The sequence below is a fragment of the Xiphias gladius genome, chromosome 17 (genome assembly GCF_016859285.1).
Source record: "Xiphias gladius isolate SHS-SW01 ecotype Sanya breed wild chromosome 17, ASM1685928v1, whole genome shotgun sequence".
NCBI classification, from domain to species: domain Eukaryota; kingdom Metazoa; phylum Chordata; class Actinopteri; order Istiophoriformes; family Xiphiidae; genus Xiphias; species Xiphias gladius.
In genome coordinates, this window is record NC_053416.1 from 11,760,851 (window position 1) to 11,783,623 (window position 22,773).

General features: G+C 38.4%; 1 protein-coding gene across 2 annotated transcripts in view; it reads left to right on the forward strand.

The window, feature by feature from the left end:
* Positions 1–20,553, forward strand: part of LOC120802599 (gamma-aminobutyric acid receptor subunit beta-2) — a 58,633-nt gene extending 38,080 nt beyond the window's left edge. Inside the window, exons 5-10 of one of the 2 annotated variants that reach the window (XM_040150577.1) lie at positions 2,467–2,549; positions 13,567–13,704; positions 16,302–16,454; positions 18,550–18,794; positions 19,655–19,795; positions 20,206–20,553. In XM_040150577.1, coding sequence (XP_040006511.1) covers positions 2,467–2,549; positions 13,567–13,704; positions 16,302–16,454; positions 18,550–18,794; positions 19,655–19,795; positions 20,206–20,553 — 1,108 coding nt within the window. The remainder of the gene's footprint in view (positions 1–2,466; positions 2,550–13,566; positions 13,705–16,301; positions 16,455–18,549; positions 18,795–19,654; positions 19,796–20,205) is intronic. The other variant, XM_040150578.1, reaches the window with a different exon arrangement.
* The last annotated feature ends 2,220 nt before the right edge of the window (positions 20,554–22,773 follow it).

Consider the following 22,773-nt stretch of genomic DNA (forward strand, 5'->3'; position numbering starts at 1 on the left):
AGAACTTTTCTTTTAGAATATTAGATTAGGTTTTACGAGCAATCATACCATAACTAATCCAGATTTGTTTTGTTTGCAGTTCATTTCTTACAATCCATGTACCTGGTTTAAGAACGCATCATAAGTGAGAATAGGATTTCTAGTAGAATTATGAAGAACCTGGTATTGACTTTGGTTCTATTTGTCAAAAAATTCACAGTTATGTGTTTGACGCAGCTCTTGATTAAAAAAGAAAGACTAAGTGTCAAATATTTCACATTGTGCTGAATTAATTTGTAATAGATTTTGGCTCATTTAGCTACTACATCTCATTTAGACTAAAGTCAAAGTTCAAATCATGTAGTGTTTTTCTTACTAAAATTGAAAAAAATATAAATGGAAATAAATATTTTTAGTTTCTTGGTGCCTCTCATGACTGCCTGCATTGAACTTGAGTTTACCATAGCCCAGTTGATGGTATGTTTTTATGTCAAAATTGGATTCTGCCAGAGAGAAAGTAAAAATAGTTAAGACTCAGGTGAGCTTTATGCTCCAATGTCCCGTTTGCCTCAAAGCTCTTGTATCTGTCTATACAATCACCCTTGAAGCCATCCCAGTTGAAATGAAGATAATAATCTACAGCCTTATTGATCTTTTTTTTCTCAACATGCTCCATTGAGTCAGGTAGTGTTGATTTGTGGCACCTCAGGTGCGGGAGATGATAGCTAGATCCCGTTTCAGTCTGCTACAGGATAATATGATTCACATTTATCATTTAAATTGCTTCCTTAGATGAAACTTGTTAGCTGAATGATAACTCTGAGACCTTTTGTTAATGAACACTGTCGGGATGAGATAGATACTGAAGTGCTAGAGACCTATTCCATCGGTCCCATGCTATACACATTAAAAACAACTCTCCTGATTTACAAGACATTCAGAAAAGAACAGTCACTGGCTTATTTATGTGTATGGTACATAACATATTCTCTGAATGCTACAGTCGTTAAAATTCATTGGTGTTTTGCGATGCAGAAGGGAGATAATTTCATTAGCTTAAAGATCAAGGCCTCCTGATAAATCACATGTTATATTTTCTGTGTTCTTGCAGAGTCGTGCCAGCACCTCATATACATTTCCCTCTCAAGTGAAACCTGTGGGGTTACGAACCTAAAACATCAACAGCGCTTTGATACGTGAAGTGGAGACAAACATAAAAGAACCTCCCACGATCGCTTTTATTCCTGTTTATTCATACAACTTTTCGCACTCAACAGCAGTGTTCACAGAACAAAACAATGTCAGTCAAATCAACAGAGGGAGGGGTGGACAACTTTGTCAAAACTTTACACTCACAAAAAGCCTAGGAAATTACACACTTAAATGAAGCTTCGTGATCCTGAAGAGATGAAACGTAAGTGAGGTAACATAAGATTGGGAAGTGACCACATGCTGTTAGGAAAAAATCTGTTCTATAAAAACTTAATTCTGCAGTGTGAAATACGTCATTTCTTCTTCTGCTGCTCCTTCCACCTTCTATTAGTAGTAGTGGCATCATTTAATACGCGCAATAATCTTGACTTGAGAGGTCAAGATGACGTCAGGTTGTAATACACTCCCTTTCATCCCATGTATTTCCTGAGGTTAGGGCACACAGTTGTAAGAGTACAACCACTACCACCGTTATCGGCCTATGGCTCTCACCGCTGTCCCACAGAGTTTGATCCTTGCAGTGACTCACATCTCAGTTGAGGCCTAATAGAGGACCCACAGGATTATCCAAACAATGCTAAAACTGGGACATAAGGATTATCTTTTGCCCTGTAATCCCCACTGGAATTCCCAATGCCTCCACCACGCCAAACCTTCAAATGCATGTTTATGTAGAGTTTGAAGTTTGAGATTTAAAGTCTTGTTTAGTTACTTATGATTATTTGGACAGTTCATCATATAATGTGTTCATCAGAACTTTTGTGCTTGGTTGAATGAGGGTAAATTGTGCTCCCATTTTCCCATAAACGTTTATAAACTTTTTGTCACAACACAGAAAGTATATCATTCTCAAATTAGTTTCTCTAGTGGCCCTCAGTGCACGCTGTAGTGGCATGAAGGGACACATACAGGGACAGGAGAGAAAGATAAAAACTGTGATTTTAACCCTAAATGGTAAACAGAGAACAGGTAGCTGACCAGCTGTCAGAGCTCGAGCGATCGCCAAAGTTTGCCAAACTTCAAGTTCGACGCAGGGGGACCTTAAGGTTTTGTCCCAAATACCCCAGAGAACAGTTTGGATATAACTGCTATCCAGTGATGATTTACATTCAGACTACTAACAGCCTCTGCATTGTCAGCCAGTTATGTATTACCTTTGTCTGCATACACAGCCAAGAAAAGATGCTGGAGGTTACTGCCATTCCTCTACTGAAAATAATGACCATCCAGTTTCCTGTCAGATATTACGACAATCATTGTGTCATATCTTTTCAGGATCACTACCACAGCTGCTTGTATGATGGACCTAAGAAGATATCCACTGGATGAGCAAAACTGCACACTCGAGATAGAGAGTTGTGAGTAATTCTGTCCTTTTTTTTTATCGATTATTGTCTTCCCTTCATTTATTGATATTTAGTTTCTTGCCAGTGCTGAATTATATACAGTCCATCTCTTAACTGTATCCCTTTCAGTCTGTACCCACGCACACTTGCATAGCCTCAGCTTTGTTCAGTCAGCTGTCAGGAACTATGTGTCTCTGGGCCCGAGTATTTCCTTCGGTAGAAGTAAAAACCTTCTTTCCTTTCTAAATATACACTCAGAGGATTTTGCTCTTCTAGAGAGAATGTACTGTGTCAATTCAGATAAATGCTACAAAAATGTTATGGAATGTTTTAGAAATTGGAGTTAAAGTAAAGTGGTTGTAATTTCATCACAGTTTTGTGGTGATGATCCATGATTAACACCAGATAGGCCTGATCAAATTAACTACCTCCCACAGCCTAGTGTCTGCCCTTGCCTTCGCTGGTGCTGTGAACTATTTTTTGTGATGTGCACTGCCTGCGGTGCTGAAGTTATAAGGCAGAGCTAATACTGTCCAGAGTTCGTAGTTAGCTCAAATGGCAACTATTTACAACCAGCACAGCATTAGGGTTATCCTAGGGGTGGCTTGGTGCCTCTAAGGCAACTAACATTTAACCACAATGTACTGGGATTTAAGGTTCGAATGCATCCCAGGACCCTTTGATGTTGTATCTCCATCAGTCTACAGTTTTTCCAAGCCACATTTTCATCATCAATAAATGGGAATAAGACAACAAACTTAATGTAATTTCATCTCAGATGGTCCAATGGTATTAATAGTAAAACGTAAAATCGTAGGTTCCGATTTCTCAAATAAATGTTTGAGAAGTCTGTAAGGCATGTTGCCCAAAACAGCTGACAGCACCGATGCAAAGTGCTGCTTTAATGCCAAAAAAACCTACTGCCAGTTGCTAGCACACTAGAGTCAGAACTCAACTGGATAAGTGCAAATGCATCCAGATGTGTGTTACATATAGAGATGGCTAAAGGGTGTTTCATAAAATTGTGCAACTGAGCTGGAAGGTCTACAGCTGGTGCTGTTGTAAAAAGGGAACTAGAGCGTAAGGAACAAAGGAAGCGTTTAAAGAGTTTTTGAGATCGTACAATACAGGAAGTTAAACAGGGAAGTTTAGCAAAGGCTTGATAGTCTGATCAGTGTGTTTGTAGTAATAGTATGGGCATTTCTATATGCCATTGTTACTGGGATACCTTCTCCTAGCGAGTTTCTCTCTCCTCTAAATGTGAGAATAAGACCTGGAATGTTCTGTACACAAGGCTAAGGGGATAACACAGTTCCAGAGCCACTTTACAAAATGTTCTGTGCCCAGACACAGGCCATTTGTCCAACAGCAGCCTGTGAGAGTGTGGTTACAATAATGCATGAAGGCTCCACTGTAAGGTAGTCAGCTAATGGACCAGAATGTGTTTTGTGTGGTGCATGATGCACACATAACACTCAACTGCACTGCAGATTTCATGGGAATTACAGGATTTCGTGCACATTGCAAAATGCAAAACACACATTATATCCATCCTCAGTGGGAAAAAATTGGGGCCATCTGCGCTTGAGATAGGTACAGTTAGGCTGGCAGTAGAAATGCTTCAAGAAGCTGAAAAGGCAAAAAATCAGGGAGGAGAGAACACCAGCAGGAAGGGAACTGAAATCAAGGTGTGGCAGATTAGAGTGAAAGAGATGTGGAATGGGATGAGAAACATTTTTGTGTATAATCTTTTCGACCAAATGGTTGAAGTGAACCCGGAGGGGCAAACCAATTAAACCAATTATAGGCCAGAGGAGGAGGAGGGATGCAGGCATGGTGGACAGTTTCAGGAATCTAAAAAAAAACAAACCTTGTCACAGTCACGTCACCTCCAGAAAGGACAAAGGGAGTCCAGTGACCATGACCATTGTTATTTTGATCACCTTGCAAAAATGTTGAATAATATATCTTAGATTTCTCCCTTAAACCCATCTTTTTTTTTTTCATTTTATGTTAAAAGTGTGTCTCCTCATAGATTTTTTTTCAGTTTACTCATCAGAGCAAAGAACTACTCTGCAGATAAAAAAAAGCAAAAGACAAACAAACAAAAAAAAAAACCCAGACATTTTCTATGTGTGGAAAAACAACATACTGGCCTTTTCATCCTTCTCATCTATAAGAACAAGGCAAAGCAAATAAACCCTTGTGCCTCATTTTCCTCTTCTCACATTTAGAAACACCAATGCTGCACCCAGGGTAAGGTGACAGACCAGGGAGAAAACAGGAAAGTACTGTAGCAGCATCGTGCTCATGCTATTGTTGAGAGGGTGACCTTCATGCTGACACTACACAAGACTGCTCGCTTGTCATCTATAGTGTCTCTTACCAAGGGGAAAAAAAATGGACAGATTTTGGCAAGAAAAATGCCAAAATCAAACCTGATCGGGAATCTGGTGTGCAGTGTCCATTTCAACTACTTGTTTGAACATAGTTGAGCGAATGATGGTGGGCAAGTGAGGGGGAGACAGAGAGGGACACTGGCTGTTTACAAATGAGTTTGCCTCACAACACAGCTAGTCATCAGAACCCCAAGCACACATCCCTCTCTTTTAATTTGGTGACAGGCTGTTTCCCACCAAGTTTAAAAGACACTGGCAGGGGAGTAGCAGCTTTGGCCGTGTGCGTGAATGCATGCATATATGTGCGTGTTCGAGTGAATACAGGTTTGGACATCACAGGCACTTGATGTGCTGTGTGATGTGACCGGCAGAATACACACACTTTACCTCTTTCATTTCATCTGAGCCCTGAGAGTTGAAGGGCACATGGAGCAGCAGTGTGAGTAGGATCTCTGCTGGTTTGAACTATTGTAGATCTAGTGTTGCCTTTGATGACTCCCATCATTTAGTTACATAGTTGATTTTCATTCAGCTGTGTTCTTTCTCTTCTCTGAATCCTGCTCTCCACCAGGACTTCTGTCCCTCTTTACTCTGTCTCTCTTTGTCTGTCCCTCCTCTCTCTTCTCTCACACATTTGCCAATCTCATAATTTCATACTCAGCTCTTTGTCCATCTTTTGCCTTTTTTCCAATTAGTTTGATTGCTCTAATGTCTCCTAATATCTGCAGTATTAAGCTACGGACTGATGCCTTTGATTTAATAAACTTTGACAGGTTGAATATAACGTCCAAGAACTTCCATTTATGAATCAGGCTTTTACCCCTTTATGCTGACCTTTTCCAATTATTTTAGTCAAAACTTAGATTACTGACCCTGGTTTAATTACCAACTTTTAATCACGCAATAACAAGCTGTTTCAGTACAGTGGTTGCCATATCAGCATGGTTACTCTATGCAAAGAGGGATGGAGCCATCATTTTGTTTTAATTTTTTACAAGAAATTTGTAAGTATCAGGTTACCACCGACAATCCATATTTTGGATTGTGAGTTTTGTGAGTATAAGGACACTGTGGTTTGTGTTCTGTGTCCCAACAACTGGGAATTTTGGTTTATTTTAATCATGTCTAGCCTTCACCAAGTAATTTTAGTTACTGAAAGTTAACCAAACCTTTACTACAGAAGCAACAGATCATAATATGCTATTGTTTTCTGAAGGTTCATTTTAGAGCCCGACTGATATATTGATATATGTAATATTGGCCTACCACAGATATATCGGTATTGGTATATATGTTGTCTTTTTTTTTTTTACAGAGCATAATTCAGAAAAAGATGCTTGGGGTGATTTAGAAATGGTAAAAAAACATAAATGGATTAATCTCAAACGAAGAGAAAAAGTGCTTTGTACCAAATTTAGCTACTAGCTACTTTCCATTAATAGTCCCTGGGCAGGTGAAGAGAAACAGTAAAACCTAGCAAAATCTATCATCTTCACAACAAATGGACCAACAACATATATAACCTATATACTAAAGCCTATATACCAAAACCTATATACCAAAATATATCAATATTGGAATTTTTTTACTCCCTAAAATCCATATCGGCATAAGTCCCAAAAATCCAATATCAATCACGCGGGTCATAGGGATCATTTTAGAGGGTAATGACAATCAACGTGTCGTGACAGAATTGATTCAAAGCATTCAATTAATGCAGAACAACAACAAAAAAGCATTAATTTAACATAATTCAGTCACTGCTGGCATCTCAATTTACCCATTGGTACATTGTTACAGGACAATTTTACATCTCCTCCCACACTGTGCCCTGTCACTTACAGCTAAGAAGATCTAATTATACAAACATGCTTTCACTAACCCTGTTCCAGCAGGTGACCTATGTCATAACAGAACAGCAGCAGAAAAAAAAAGACACTATACAACGCCACAGTGGAGGTAGCTCCTTCAACAGAAGGAACACAAATAAAACCACGCAAATCAGTTTTTAGAGAGAAACATCAGGGAAACAATAATCTTAAACAATTTATTGACACCAGATATTAATTATTAAAAATTGATAGCCTGAGGAAAAGAATGGACTTGAGGGCTCACTTGATGAAAATGAATGAATTAACGAATGAAGTTTGTAATACTATCCGGGGTCTCTAAAGGCCTGAGGTATGTGTTTAATGGTTAACAAGTTGGTGTTCTGTTATTTGTATAACCAGACTCATAATTGAACAAATCAAGTTGAACACTGGACTGAAATCACTGATGAAAAGAAAATGAAAGTGTTCATCTCAGGAAACAAGGAATGTTTCAAGACACGGCCTGAAGTTTAACAAAGCAAAGGTAAAGTTGTAAAACACAAGGTGTGGTCAATTCTGAGAAAGAGTTTCCACCTCTAGGTCAAAAAATTTCACCGGGCTCTCATCTACTCTCGTTCCAAGTTTATTGTCCAGGGAGCGTTTTGAGATAGTATGACTATTTCCTCACAACTCAGAGCTCTTTGTTGCTTTATCTATAAACATAACTTATGTTAGATACATACAAGTCATAAGAATTACTACTCTCTGGATATGAATACATTATATGAAAGAAGACAAAAAAAAAAAAAGTTCCTTGTTCATCAGACTATATGATTATCTGTCCTGCTGTTACTACTCCCAGGACTTCATAACAAAAAACACTATAGTTGCTGGCTTATTTCTATTATGAGGCAAGGTTAAACTTGGCTTTAATGCCACACTACCTCAATCTCATATTCAGTAGTGGTGGATAAGGGCTGGGTTTATAACCTTGCAAGCAAAGCCCTGTCACCCTACATTTGTTTTATTGTTACAGCATCTCTATTATGGATGTGTAATTCGGCACTTCAACTTGCATAGTAGGCCACACAAGATTTTACCTCAGTGCAAGGAAAAATCATTTCATGCATTATTTAAAGTGTTAAACCCCTGATCTTCTGGGTCACTATTACAGCAATGCCGTTTAGAAGGTACAGTATATACATTGCTCTACAGGAGCCCTACATTCACAGGGAGCTGACTCTAGTAAAAGACGTAACGTTGACTTCACAAGTAGAGCAGCTGTGCACCTTTTCAATAAATCATGACAAGAGTGGGGTCACTGAGCCGTTAAACGGTGAATACTACACAGAGGCATTTTTGCCCCGATTAGCTGCTTTAGCTTTAGCATATGTGTGTGACCTTAAATGGCTCTTTAGGAGAAAGCAAAATTGGGAATTTAAGTGAGGCTGCTTTGAAAAAAACACTGAGAGAAAATGGCAACTCAAGCACAAATTAAGACAAACTTGCAGTCAACAATACATTCACATCCTCAAACATGCATGTTAAAACAGACTGTTTAGTACTGTATACACTGACGGAGGAGAGAAATGCACATTGTAATTGTTATTTCACACAGTTGCTGTGCACTCACAGTGAAACTATCATTTTTATCAAAGCATCTTTACCAGCTAATAATTATATTTTCTGCCCCAGCAATCATATGGACAGAGCCACTTCCTCTTTATCTCTTCCTTGCTATCTCTTCCCATCAGAGCCCAGTTTTAGAAACTGCTTACATCCTCTGGGGTGTGAATGGCTTCTACACTTCAGCATGCATGGCTTATTTATTTATCTTATCTTTAGATGTTCTGTCCCTGTCCAGGAATGCAGTCAGCTGCAGCTTGCTGTGTACTGCAAAAGTCTGACGACACTTTAATTGGACACCAGGAATAACATTAAAGTTGCTTTGAAATGCATGGAATCAAAAATTCATCTGAGACATATTTAAGAGTGGAGGAGCCTTCTCAGCTCGCAGGGGAGAGTTAGAGACAGGCAGTTGTTTAGGGGGGTTGATTTGATGTCCCCATCTATGTTTGTTTGTGTGTGTGAGGATTTTTTTTTTTTTTTTAACTGTATAGTTAGGTTTTCAAAAGATACTGTATCATACGTTTCATTATTTATACACTTTCCCCTAGACTCCTTGTGTGTTTCCTGGACTAATTTTAAGGCTGGTTTGGCGCTGCAGCATTAAGAATTCTCAATATTACTATTCATTGTGAATGAATTAGGGAGTTGTGGCATCGCTTGATTTTAAGGTGCTGTTCTCTTACGAGTTTTGTGAACACTGCATGCATAAAAAGCCATCTGTTCTCATTATAGATGTGAAGAAATTTGGATAAAAGGATTTCTGTCATTGTTTTTAATGCTTCTGTGTGGGCCTTAAAATGTATGCCAAAATGACAAAGCTGTGTATTACATATTAGGGACTCTGTGTTATTATCAAAGTTTTGTTACAGGTATATGATGTTTCAGAGCACCATTTAAGAGTTAAAAATAAACAACAAAACTTTGTTATCCCTGATTATTTTTCGCCCAGAGCAATATTAAAGCCAGTGTTTTATCTCCCTCCAAAATCCTTCTTTACCCATTAAAACAAATCAACTGAGACACTATTTCATAAGCTTGATAAAAAGGCCTGGAGTCAGATTTGGTCAGGGAGATATGCCAGAGCCACAGTCCCAGTTAAATAGCTTTAGTATTGTATTGCTATCTCCTCTGATGCTATCATGAACAATTTCATTTATTTCTGGCCTGCCAAAGCTCCCAGACTTTGGGATCCATGAGAGAAGCCTTCCTGCTAGCATAAAATACATATCGTCACATCCGTCATTTTCTTTCTTTTTCATTTTTTTAATGAATGCTTGAGTTTGCATCTAATGCCACTGAGGAATCAAAGAGCTAACTCCCATCTTCTCGTTCCATCATTTCATAGTTGATATAAATACTCTAGAGTAACTCTTGTGTCTGTGATGTCTTGCAGATTGTGTCTTTTTCTTCTATTTTCTGGTCATTCTCACTGTCTTCACTTGTTTCACTTAATTTCATGCAGGTATCAGGACCATCTATCCGTGCCAAACACTGTGACGTAATAACTTCAGTATGAAAGCAAAGTGAGGCAAAATTGCAAAGTCAGTCTCAGTAACACAGAAACAATGGAGTTAAGTGGATTGGGTAGCTGGACAATCAAAAATATGAGGACTGGATCAAATAACTGACTCTGAATTGTGTAAGGTTTGCACAACTGCATTCTGAGCATTGTCGTTGTGTGTTAGTAGTTGCTTATAACAGAAGTAAGCCCTTTCTGTCAACTCATGGTAGCTGTCCCTGGAGAGGCTGCAATGTGCATTACACCCCACAATACAAAAGTGTTATACCGACGATGTAGCTCTTCTGTGCTATGCTTAAAATGCAAAGCTTGTCCTGGTTTTAGAGGAAAGGCCACGGGGTCTTTAAAATCAAATGGTTTCATGGGTTCATGAATTTGCACTGTAGATCCTGAGATATGTTTTGTGAAATGTTGACATTTTGGTGAGCGGTGGTACCAAAGGAAAAAATGCAAAGGATTCATCATGTAAGGAGACTGATTGTTAGAAATTTAATTGCAGTCTCCATTACATTTTGATATTTCCTCTGTACCAGTGGAAATGTTACTCTGTTGGTGGCACAAGAGGAAAGATCAGGGGGTCACCAATAAAATGAACTTTCATCCTCTGGGCAGGATCCTATATGGCTGAACACATTGACTCAAATTTAAATTTTGAAGCTCAGGTAGAGGAGGACATTCAATTGTGGTTTTATCACTTAGGAAATGTATCTAAAATTAAGTTATTTCTGTCTACCCCTGACCTGGCCTGCCTTTATTTCATCCTATTTCGACTAATACAATTTCCTTATACTCTGACACTTGGTAGAGAAGCACTTAAACGTCTGCAGTTTGTTCAAAATGCAGCTGCCAGCCTTTTTACTGGAAATGAGAGAACCCATTTATTTCACTGTGCCATTCCTCCTTTGGCTACTTACTGGCTTCATAATACATTTTGAGATTTTATTGATTACCTCTTATATGAGGTGATGATGATGAGGATGTGGTTAGACTACCCCGCCTACAAGAATGTTTTGGAAATACATTAGTTTTGAGAGAAAAAAATGGAGCATATTTGAACACAGTGAGCACCCAACTCCACTTTCGCCGAGAGGAACAAGAGATATCAGCGTGTGAGGGTGTTGAAAGCAGCCACTGAAGAGTCTGCTTTAATAATTCAGAGCGACTAAATAGGTCACACAAGTATTAATTAAGGAGAGCAGGGTGTGAGGGAGGGAGAAGAAGAGGAAAGGTAGATTGAAAGATAGGCACATGGACACATAATAATAGTTATGACAGAGAAATAACCAAGAGGAGAGCAGGAGAGGAGTGTAATCAAATGGAGTGGTGTGAGAAAGGGAGATGAAAAACAGAACAAGTTAGAGAAGAAGCGAGGGGAATAAAAGGAGACACGACCAGAGGAGGAAGAGGAGAGGAGAAAGGAGGGGTGATATAAAGATCTATATTTTATGCACAAATCAATGAAACAGCGTGGGAGTTCCCTCTAAATTGTTCTGTCAAACATGCTTTTATTCATCATCCCGCCCGGCCCCGTCATCCCCACCATCCCACGCACGCACACACACACTCACACACTGTACATCATGTATTCAAACATGTATTCACTTTCTAGCTGCTGACCAACCCCCCCCCATCAGCAACATTCGACAAAGTAATGGTTATGCAGACTAATGCAAAAAAGAAGTCAACCTCCATGCATGCAATCAAATAATATAACATTAATCGCTCAGGCAAACTCAAAAAACATGCATGCAAATCCCCACTGAAGCGAACATGCAGTTGTAACAAGTATTGCATCCCAGATGTTTATTAAGTTGCATGTTGAGATACTGAAAAAGATTCACGATTGTTGTTTAATCCATCTCCTGCTGTTGCCTAAAATGGAATACTACACATGCACGTTGAGGGACTGAACGTTTTTATCAGTTTTATGATGAAATATTCTGTTGTTTTTCTTGAGGCAGGAAAGTGTGTTGCAAGTCTCGGCCTCCTCCTTCACAGAAGAGCAAGTTCACACTTCAGTTCACCCATTGTGATGAGCTGTCAGAACTCTGAGATAATCCAGCACTAGTAGCTTGCTATGTAGAAAATACAGCATCCTAACTCTGTTGCACCACAGTATAAAAGCTTTTCAGTCACTTGGTAACCATTTTTAGCCCGAAAGAATGCATATATAGAAAAGTAATAATACCATCCATGCTTTAAAACAAGCCCGTCTGCTGTACATGTTGCTTTTTGGGGCTTTATTTCTGCTTTCTACCATGATGTTTTATCATGATGACTTTTGGTGTGGTGCAGGGAGGCTTAAAGACTACTTGAATATAATTCGAAGGGCCATTTACACCCATGCACACAGGTTCACATGGTGTTAATTCTGAATATATCTTTTTTATATATTATTTTGCAAAAACTGCTGTTTTAATTGAGTTGTAGCAGGGTTTTAATGGCAAGCCACCCTTCTAAAAAAGTGCACCAACCCCAGCTGTCTCCAGCCTTTCCCCGTCTCTTCATTTCCTCTCTCTCTCCTCTCTCTGAGACCAATGCTCTTATGCCCTGAAGTCAGCAGACATGACAACTGCACCAGAGCAGACAGTAGGCAGTGGATTATGCAAGAGCCAAGTTTCATGGTCTCTGGTTGAGATTAATATTAATGGACTTGCTTCTTGTCCCTTTGCAGGGTTTTATTGGGTTTCCGTGGTGAAAATGGAGGGCAATCCTGGTTATTTAATCATTCCTGTTCTTGGTGTTAATAATTTAGTCACTCAAGGGACAAAACATAATAAAGTTGACTCATATATATTTAGTCACATATATAAGGAGTTTAAAAAGTTACTATATGGAACGTTGTATGTTCAACTCAGTTTCATTATTCATAGTTTTAACAGGCTTTTTCATAATTCAGTTATTCAAGAATACAGTACCAAGTCATCAGCACGTGCCTTGCTCAAGGGTCCCCCAAAAGTGAATGCGGAGATGCCGTTGAACAAAGCATGGAACTCTTGCGGAGCTGCTTGGTCACCCACTGTGGATGCACCGGCCAGCTGACTATGTGTAGCTGTGTGAGTGCTCATGAATCATGGTTAAACAAAAATCTGTAAAAAAAAAATTCCCTATTAACTATTTGTCCTGAGTGTTTCCAAGGTTATTCCATGCTGCACTATTTAAGTGAGCGGTCAAGAAAAAATGGAAAACTGGATAATTTTAAATATATAACAATAATGACAAAATTTATGCTGGTACTTGAAAAAGTTTCAAGGAACAAAAAAAAAAATACAGCTTTTTGAACCAGCCACATTCACTGAATAATCATGACATAGTTACTATGACAGTATGCAAGTTATTGTGGAATAAATGGATCTGACACTACCCAAGTCAGAAATAGTAAACAAACATACTGCAAGTATGTATTCATACTGTAAATGCATACACACAGAAATTTAGTGTATGTACAATATGTAGGAGTCATCCTTTCCTTGTGGATAACCACACATTTTTCAACATTGAACCAAAGACCAATTACTGTGTCTGCTGACTGCAAAATGTAAAATGTGACTACCGCAAGCCTAATCATGCTAAGTGATTAATTAACTGTATTGTACGAGTTCCATATGGGACATGATTATATACAGTACAGACCATTAACAATCCTCAGTAATTCCTGTGCTCTATCTCAGATGGTTACACTACAGATGACATAGAGTTCTACTGGCGAGGAGGAGACAACGCTGTGACGGGGGTGGACAAGATAGAACTTCCCCAGTTCTCCATTGTGGATCACAAGCTCATCTCCAAGAATGTCGTCTTCTCCACAGGTAATGTCCTGAACAGGTTGAAAAGCATGAATCACTCAAGTCAAAAAAGAGACAAGTGGCTTTTGTTCATTAAATGGCAGTAAACAGCAACACCAGTACAATATAATGCAGTCTAACATTATTATTGCTAAAATAAATATTATCTTGAAGCATGCGTGTTCAATTTTTGCACACACACACACACACACACACACACACACACACACACACACACACACACACACACACACACACACACACACACACACACACACACTTAACTGTTATTACTTTGCCTTTAATTCCATTATAAAGCCCTCAATTATTTTCTGGCACTTACGGATATTGCATTTTATTATCATTATGTTGCTGCAAGGAAGACGATATGGCAATTCATACATATTGACTCATTTCACTATTTGCACTTATTGATATGAAAAACAGTATCCACTAATTTCCAGAAATGCAAAATGTCATGTAAATGTACGAACACACATACAAACCTTGGAATGAAGCACTGTCCTGGGAGAGAGAAGACACCATGACTTATTTAACAGCAATAAACAAAAAGAATGCTGTCTGATGCAGTGAAATATTCATTTCTTCAGCATTTTCATATTCATGAATTCGTCATGCAAGCAAGCAATTGTAAGCGGGACAGTGGTTCTGATGAATACAGTTTCTGGGCTTGCTGCTGTATTGAGTAAGAGACAAAGATTAATACAATAAGAGCGTAGAGATTCCACCAGTAAAAGCTTGTTTTGTCTGCAGCGGTCACACATCCCACACAACCCTATTAAAAACATGATGCTTACGGATGAATGCACAATGTTTGTATGCATGTGTACGTGTGTTTGTATACCATTGACATGCATGCAAGTAAGTAAACCCAAGTGTGTCCCTGCAGTGTTCCTGATTCTATTACCAAATGCAGAGATATGGTGGAAGGGGGATTCCCTTTTAAAGTGCTGTCTATTGAGATATGGAGAGAACAACCTGTGGGGGTCATCAGAAATACTAACATCAGCACAAGTTCCCGGGCATTTATCCAATATAAGTGTCATGTTCCACTCCAAGGATAGGCAATGTCACTGTTGCCCTTATGAATAATAAATTCTCTCCGTTGCCCTTCTGTCCTGTCATTTTCTACCCAAGCTGTTTCCTCACTTCATTAAGAAATAACTCAGTGATTCTCTCGGTGGTTCATGCTAAAATGAGCTAACAGAAATAGCAGATCTAAGCGGAGGCAGTTCAAGAGGAGCTGAGCCTAGTGGATTGTTGGTGCTCTCATTCAAAAAACGTAATCCTCCTTCATCGTCCTTCTTCTGTGACTTTCAAATAAACACTATATTGTACTGTATTCTAGCTCTTCTTGTAGTGCATTCCCCCATCCAGTTGTTATTTAGCTATGCAACTCAAACCAAATTACAGCAAATTCCCTGAGGAGAAAAATGTGTGCGCTGATAAAGTTGGCTTTACCAAAACCTTGCTGTGGGCTTATGTCAAATAGAGCAGAGATAAGCAAAAAAGGGGCCCCTCAAACCATCAAACCTCTTCCAGAATTGTGCATGAACACAGGCAGTGGAGAACAGGTAATTATGGGGAGCGCCGAAACTTCAGTTCAGTGGAGACAACAAATAAGGCTTTTTACTGAGTGCTTCTGCAATAAAAAACCCGGGGATGAAGGACTACACTCAGGATGGGCCTGAGTGGCCCAGATTCTTATTGTATGTTATAATCATTTACAGTATGGAAATATACATTTCAGACTTCATACAAGACTATAGTGCTGACACAAGCAGCTTATAGATGGGCAGATTGGTCAATCCACAGAAAATTAACAAGTACAATGTTAATAATCAGTCATTTGTTTTGTTCACTTGCCAAGCTAAAGTGCCAAACGTTCCCTGGTTCCAGCCTCTCGCTGCTCTTCATTAAATATCTTTATATTTGGTTGTTTGGATAACATGCAAGTAATTTAAAAATGTTACCTTAGGCTGGGAGAACTGTAATGGGGATTTTTCACTATTTTCCTTTCTATCTGACTAAAGGACCAATATACTAACCCCTCAAAATAATTGATAAATTAATCTATGATTAAAGTATTTGTTAACTTCTATGATTTTTTTTCGCCCTCTCAAAACAACAAATGGTTACATACAGCATGGTGTTGTTATCCTGCCATAAAAAAAGGATAATATTGTCCAACAATGGAGATTTCAACATTGTTATTCTTTTTTATACATGATTTGTAAACCTAGGATTAATGACTAGGTGGACAAAACGACTTCAACAGAGGAAAACAACCCACTTTGGGTGCTTTTAATCATCAAAATGCAATCTTAATCAAGTAAGTTAATTTAACATCTAAATTTAACCATACTTTTACCCATAGAGGTCAGAAACCACTGTTTTCCGATTTGTTACCTGTTTTGTTGTTTTGCAAGGAGGATTTCTTGTCTTAACATATGATGAGGTCTGAGGACATTCCAAAATATCTCTAAAATAGCATAATCAGAACACATACAGTCCTGGAGACCTGGCATCTGTGGCAAATACTGTGGAGATACATCATCCAGCACTGCTTTCTATTTTCTTTCCCCGTCCCTTCTCTGCAGGTGCTTACCCTCGTCTGTCCCTGAGTTTTAAGCTGAAGAGAAACATTGGGTACTTCATCCTGCAGACATACATGCCTTCTATCCTTATCACCATTCTCTCTTGGGTGTCCTTCTGGATCAACTATGACGCCTCTGCTGCCAGGGTGGCTCTAGGTGAGGCCTGCAATACAAATATAGATAGATAGGCAGGACACATTGAAACAGGGGTGGACACTTAAAAGAAGATTGCACTTACACTGAAATACACTGACCAGGGAAATCCAAGAGAAAGCTATATGTAGACCCACCCCCCCCAATTTCTCCTCATTACCTTCACATCATTCACTTCAAGGGTAAACAGAGACACACTGAAGAAACATTGGAGGAACAAAATTACGACGTGTGTCACGTTAAGTCAGACAGGAAAATCTGTCCCACATCTAAAAACTGAATATACTGACAAGGGAGAAAAAAGTGCTAGTTTGTAGTAGGTCTGTGTCCCATATCAAATAATGTCTTTGCTGCAATAATTTCTGGTAAATAGGTAAAACTTCTTCTACAGTACTCATCGCCACAGATGCACTTGTCAGTGCTGTGAATCCCATGACTGAATTTTATGCAGTTCTTCAAATTTCGGTCATTCATGATTTCATTCATTAATTACTGTGCTTTGTGTCTTTATTAATTCCAGATATAAGTCTTATTCAGCCCTTAAAGAAAGCAGAATGATACAGCGCTGATCCACATCTACACCATTCTTTAATTCTTTTTATAATCACTGTGGGTGTTGACAGGGTAAAATATCCATCCCAGCACAAGAAGTCTTGCTTTAGCCCACAGACCTATTATGATGGATGACCAGGTTGATTTGTTTCCACTCGGAATTGTGAGCCTGTGCATTTCTGGAAGTCACAATTCCCCCCGTCATCCTCAATTATGTAAACCCTCTGTAGCCTGTGAGGTTTTTTGCTGAGCTTCTAACTTACTCCGTGTTTATGTGAAGCTCCCTGTCTTCTTTTCACCCAATTCCATCCACCCAGCTTCATCCATGCTTCTATCCATTTAGTCGACAAGGCAATTTCACTGATTGACTGAGCTGCATTTAGTGATCCATTGGGAAGGCATGCATGGGATTTAATGAAAAAAAAGGTAATGCTCCATAATGGAGGCAGGTCAGCTGAGTTGGGAAGTATTCGGTCACCCTCCCCAATCTACACTAGATTCAGGAACCACTTTACTCTGACCTGGTTACAGGCATTAAAGTGGACCTGTAATGGCTGCATCACATGGCCACTGTTCTGCAGAAATCCTTTGTTGTTATTGTTAAGTTCTTGCAGCAACAGCTCGGGAGAATTCCCTGAATCCTATTTTGAGCGGTGGTCATTTGACAGCTATATAATAATTTAGTAATTGTTTACTGAGACTTTCAGTAGAAATTGCCTTAAATAATCTCGCTGGATGTGCTTTCAAAGTGGAACGTAAAGGTGTGTGTGGGAGGATTTGTGGCCACTATAGGAGCTGAGAAAACAGTGATTTAATCATCTATGGAAAATGCCCATTAAGCTTTAGAATCAGGCTTCTCATGCCATTTATAATTCCTGCATATAGATGCACCATATAATATTATAATACCGTAAACACACTATATCCAAGAGCAAGTGCTTTGCAAAAAACAGCAAAAATATAAAATGATATGACTACTAATAAGAGTTAGCGTGTCACTCATAATGAGCACAAACTCAACACATTGATATGCAAAGTCAATCTGACAGTAACTTACCCACAGCTTGATGGGGGAGACTTTTGAAAAGTGTCTACAACTTTTTCTCAGTAGGAGTTCTCCACTAATGAACAAGACCAAGGTTGACATTTGAATTTCAAATTGCTGCACCACCTCAGGTGCACGTCTTTTAGCTTTTCTACCAGTGCATGGTTTGGCGCCATGGGGGTAAGCCCCTCGGTTTCATTGATCCTGACAGGCTTAATCAAGCACAGACATGGTATCAAGGTGATCACGAAGATGTCTCACAGTCCGGAGGATTAAAACTGTCATGCATTCAGTCAGAATAGTACAGTAAGTAAGGACTTCATGTGCTTTGTTATACTTATTTAATTAAGTAAAAATGTGTGTGTGCTCCCCCCACTTATTTGTGGTTATTGGATAAAAATGGCATAATTTTAAATGCTGATGTAGTTTATCAGCACAAACTTTTTTTTTTTTTCTTAACATTTTTGATTTGTTTTGAAGAATATGGTCTCTCTCTATCAGGTATTACCACGGTGCTCACCATGACTACCATTAACACCCATCTGAGAGAAACCCTCCCCAAAATCCCCTATGTCAAGGCCATAGACATGTATCTCATGGGCTGCTTCGTCTTTGTCTTCCTGGCTCTGCTGGAGTACGCGCTGGTAAACTACATCTTCTTTGGACGGGGCCCCCAGCGTCAGAAAAAGGCAGCTGAGAAGTCAGCTACAGCCAACAATGAAAAGATGAGGATGGATCCAAACAAGGTAAGAATAGCTTAGCTTGTCTTGGTAGTTTGTAGACCTGCATTTTATTTTCACTTTTAAAAAGGACTGATTTTCCCCAAATTCTGAATATTTTTCAGAAAAATGTCTCATCCTAAGCAGATTTTTCCGCATGCGAGGAGACAAGCACATACTGTAGATGAGCTGCCAGATGCTCACGTTTTCAAGTGAAGGCAGTTTTTTTTTTCATTCTAGATTCACAGAATCACATATTTTCTTTAGTTTTTGCAGTGAAAATTCAATTAATTATTCATAAAGCTGTCTAAAGGAGCTCAGAATAATTACTAGCAAAAAAAAAAATGTCACCACTTCAAATGGAGGGTGGATCTAATGTTTCCTGCCTTCACTGTGCCAAGTAAAGCCAGCCTAATAAGTTTTATCCCTGTTTCAAATCCAAACGTTACATGTTGCAAGCTGAAACAGAGGGAAACAAGGTCACTAAAGCCACTTGGCTCTTTGTCTTTGTAGAAAGAGTTGGGTTAACTTTCTCCTTTTGTTCTACCAAAAATTAACCAGTTGCTTACTAGAAGAGATGCAAAATAGCCACCATAACATTGCTGCACATGGACATGCTGATATCAGTTGAATACAAAACACTGACTGAACTGATGAAAAAATGAAAATAGAAAAATGGTTGCATTAGTAGCCAGTGGCTTCCAGGAAAGTAAAACTAGACATTTGAATCCACTGATAGGAGGATGCTTTATTCAAGTGCAGTACTAAATACTGTGTAGTTCATAAAATGTACATTATTTCCAACTTATGGCCACCTACACAAATGTAGCTTCCTTCAGCAACTTTTCAGGTGCTCAAGTAACTATGGCAATTCTGTTTGCTTGCAGTGGCTGGTGGGGAATGTGGTTGGCAGAGATGACACTCTGTATGCAAGAATGAAACAAAGGGATCTTGATGGTCATGAATCAATGTGGGAACCAATCTTTGTGGATGATGCAGCAATTGGACTGGGCGATCAAAAGAATAAGGTATTGCAAAAGCCTATTTCAAAAATATCCAACTGGGTTAAACTGCTACTATACATTTACAGCATAAACTACTACACTGGCCACTTGGGACCTTCAGAATAAGATACAAACAGAGCTGACGTGTTAGCAAACACTTGCCTATTTTAACATCCTTCAGACACAGGCCCAGGTTATAGCAATAGCATTTATTCTGAGTTGTGATTTTGCCTTCATGGATATTATAAGACCAATATTCAGTCTCCTTTTAGCTCTGTTTTGGTCTCCAATAACTCATGAGGAATACTTTCGGCTCTTTTTCTAAATGCACAACTATGTTCACCGGCTACTCGCTAACTGTAAAAATGTTAATTACAGATATAATGTTACATGATATTAATAAATTAGACAAACTTGACTCTTTCCTTGAACAGATGGACCCACATGAAAACATCCTTTTGGGCACCCTGGACATCAAGAATGACATGGGCGTTTCAGAGCTGGCTTTGGGTCTCAATGACCCACGGAATACCATGCTGACATACGACAGCTCAACTTTACAGTACCGCAAAGCAGGGATGGCCAGGCACAACTTTGGCCGAAATGCGCTGGAGCGCCACATGACTCAAAAGAAGAGCCGACTACGAAGGCGCGCTTCACAGCTAAAGATCACCATCCCCGACTTGACTGATGTAAACTCTATTGACAAATGGTCGAGGATGATCTTCCCAACTGTCTTTTCCTTCTTCAACATCGTTTACTGGCTTTACTATGTCAATTAAAAACAAAAAAAGAACATCAATGAGGGCAAAAACAAACAGCAAAATATGTTGCTCATTTCTTGTTTATAACTAGTTTGTTTCATTTTTATGTGATCTTGTAACACTGGACTGAAATACTATATTCAGGACTGGATCCATCATATCTTGGAATACCACATTTGCTGGCTAACACGTGAAAACCTTATAAAAGAGAGATTACAAAAATATAAGGTGCCTGTTCCTGAGTAATTGTTTAAAATTTTACATATTTTGTGAATTGTGTATCTTGCCATTTTTTAAAATGTTTGTTTGCATATTTTTTATGTTTTTATTATTTTAGATTTATAATATACATAATTCATTGCCAAAATTTCGTATCAGTTAGATGCAAATGAATAAGTTGACATATTAGTTTTAAATGACCATTTACTTTCACTGACACTACTTAAAAGTGTTGATGTAAGTTTCAAGTCAACATGGTTTTCTAAGATTAATTATGTCAAAGAAGCAAAATCTATTGTTATTAGAAGGAATTTCATACCAATACTATAAGGGCCTGCAGTTCACAATTTACAATATCATGTAATGTGAGAGAAATTTCAGATCAACCTTTTTGTACTTTAATATATTTGAAGCACTCTATAATTTACTCCTTAGCATTTTTTCAGTTCATAAACAATCTAAATAAGGCGGCATTAAGTACTATCAACTATGATCATTCCAAAACTTCCAGGTTTTAATTCAGATTGCAGACAAGAAGCCTGTTGAAGGTCAAAAAATGTAATAATGTAAAAATGCATGAAACTAATACAGCCAATCTGGATTGTCATTATTGTGTTCTGTCCACTGTGTCAAACTGTTGAAAGAAAATCGAGACAAAAAAAGAGCAAGAAAATTATGTAAGAAAGAATAACAAATATTTGTCTTTAGCCAAATTTACTTTACATATATATAGTTATAATTATTAATATTGGATTTTATCCCAAAGCACATTTACATGGAATATATTTTCTTTGGGAAGGACTGTATCTGAAGAAAGTAGTTTAGTCTTTAAGAAACTGTAAATGTAAATATCACCCGTATAGCATCTATTCTAGGGAAAATATGACCTTTTAAAAATATTCCTTTTTCGGCACTCTTTTCTCATTTTTTTTGGATACATATTTACAACAATGATACGAGTTGTTCACAACTGCTGAAAAGGCAGTTTATCTGCTAGGATAGTTCTTTCATGGCTCAAGAGGAACTCTGATGGTAAAACTAAAACGACTCTATTGGTCGACAGAAAGGCCAGAATGCTTAAAAAGCACAAAAATCATCAAATGTCAGGTGTTGACACCATAATTTTAAGAGAATTTCTTTTATGAAGATAACTTTTCTTTTTGTTACTAATGTTCATATACTGTATCTGACTCCCAAGCCAGATTATTGCTATTGTTATTATTGGTTTAAAACCACTTAGTCATGTTTTGTTTCCAGATTAAAAAATGGGTTGATAATGATAAAGGACATAGCCGTAAATCCAAAACAAATTTAAAGATTATAATTGCAGATTATTTACTAATGACGCTGTGCTTTTGACTGTATGTACACAGGGTAGATTTTATAAAAGATTTTGCACACAAGTTCTTAAAGCCATAGAGGCTATACCGTAGTTCTTCTAATACCTGGTGCTTACGGGGGCTGTCTTAAGAGGAACTTCAATGATATGATAATGATTACAGTTTATGTTTCAGTTAGAACAAGGTTAAAATGTAAAAATACACAAGGGTGTCATATCCTTCTCCCCACAGATTCGCCACACTGTCTGTATGAATGAACTGTAGTGTTAAAGCTTCTTCTCTGTGTAAGTCCTAAATCATTCATCAAAGAGTTAAATGTAAAGTATCACTTGAAATTCAAGTTGGAAGAGCCGACAAAAAAAAAGAGTGAGTGACAAAGGTTCCTATATAGGAATGTGCCAACGTGAACGTTGTCAGAGACATAGAAAAGGAGAGAGGGTAACTTCAAATATCTTTCGGAAATCACACAGAAATGAGAACTAGTTACTGGCGCCTTTGTCTCCTTTCGAACAGAGCGATCATTTCTCCTGGTATGCCACTCATTTTGATTGTGGAGGTGTGAGTAAACACTTCAACATTAACATTCTAAATGTTCACTTAAAATGTAGCCACCTACCGTTATGTCTCCCTGCATGCCCTGTACAGTAGTAACACCTTGATATTCTGTTTTAGATCACTT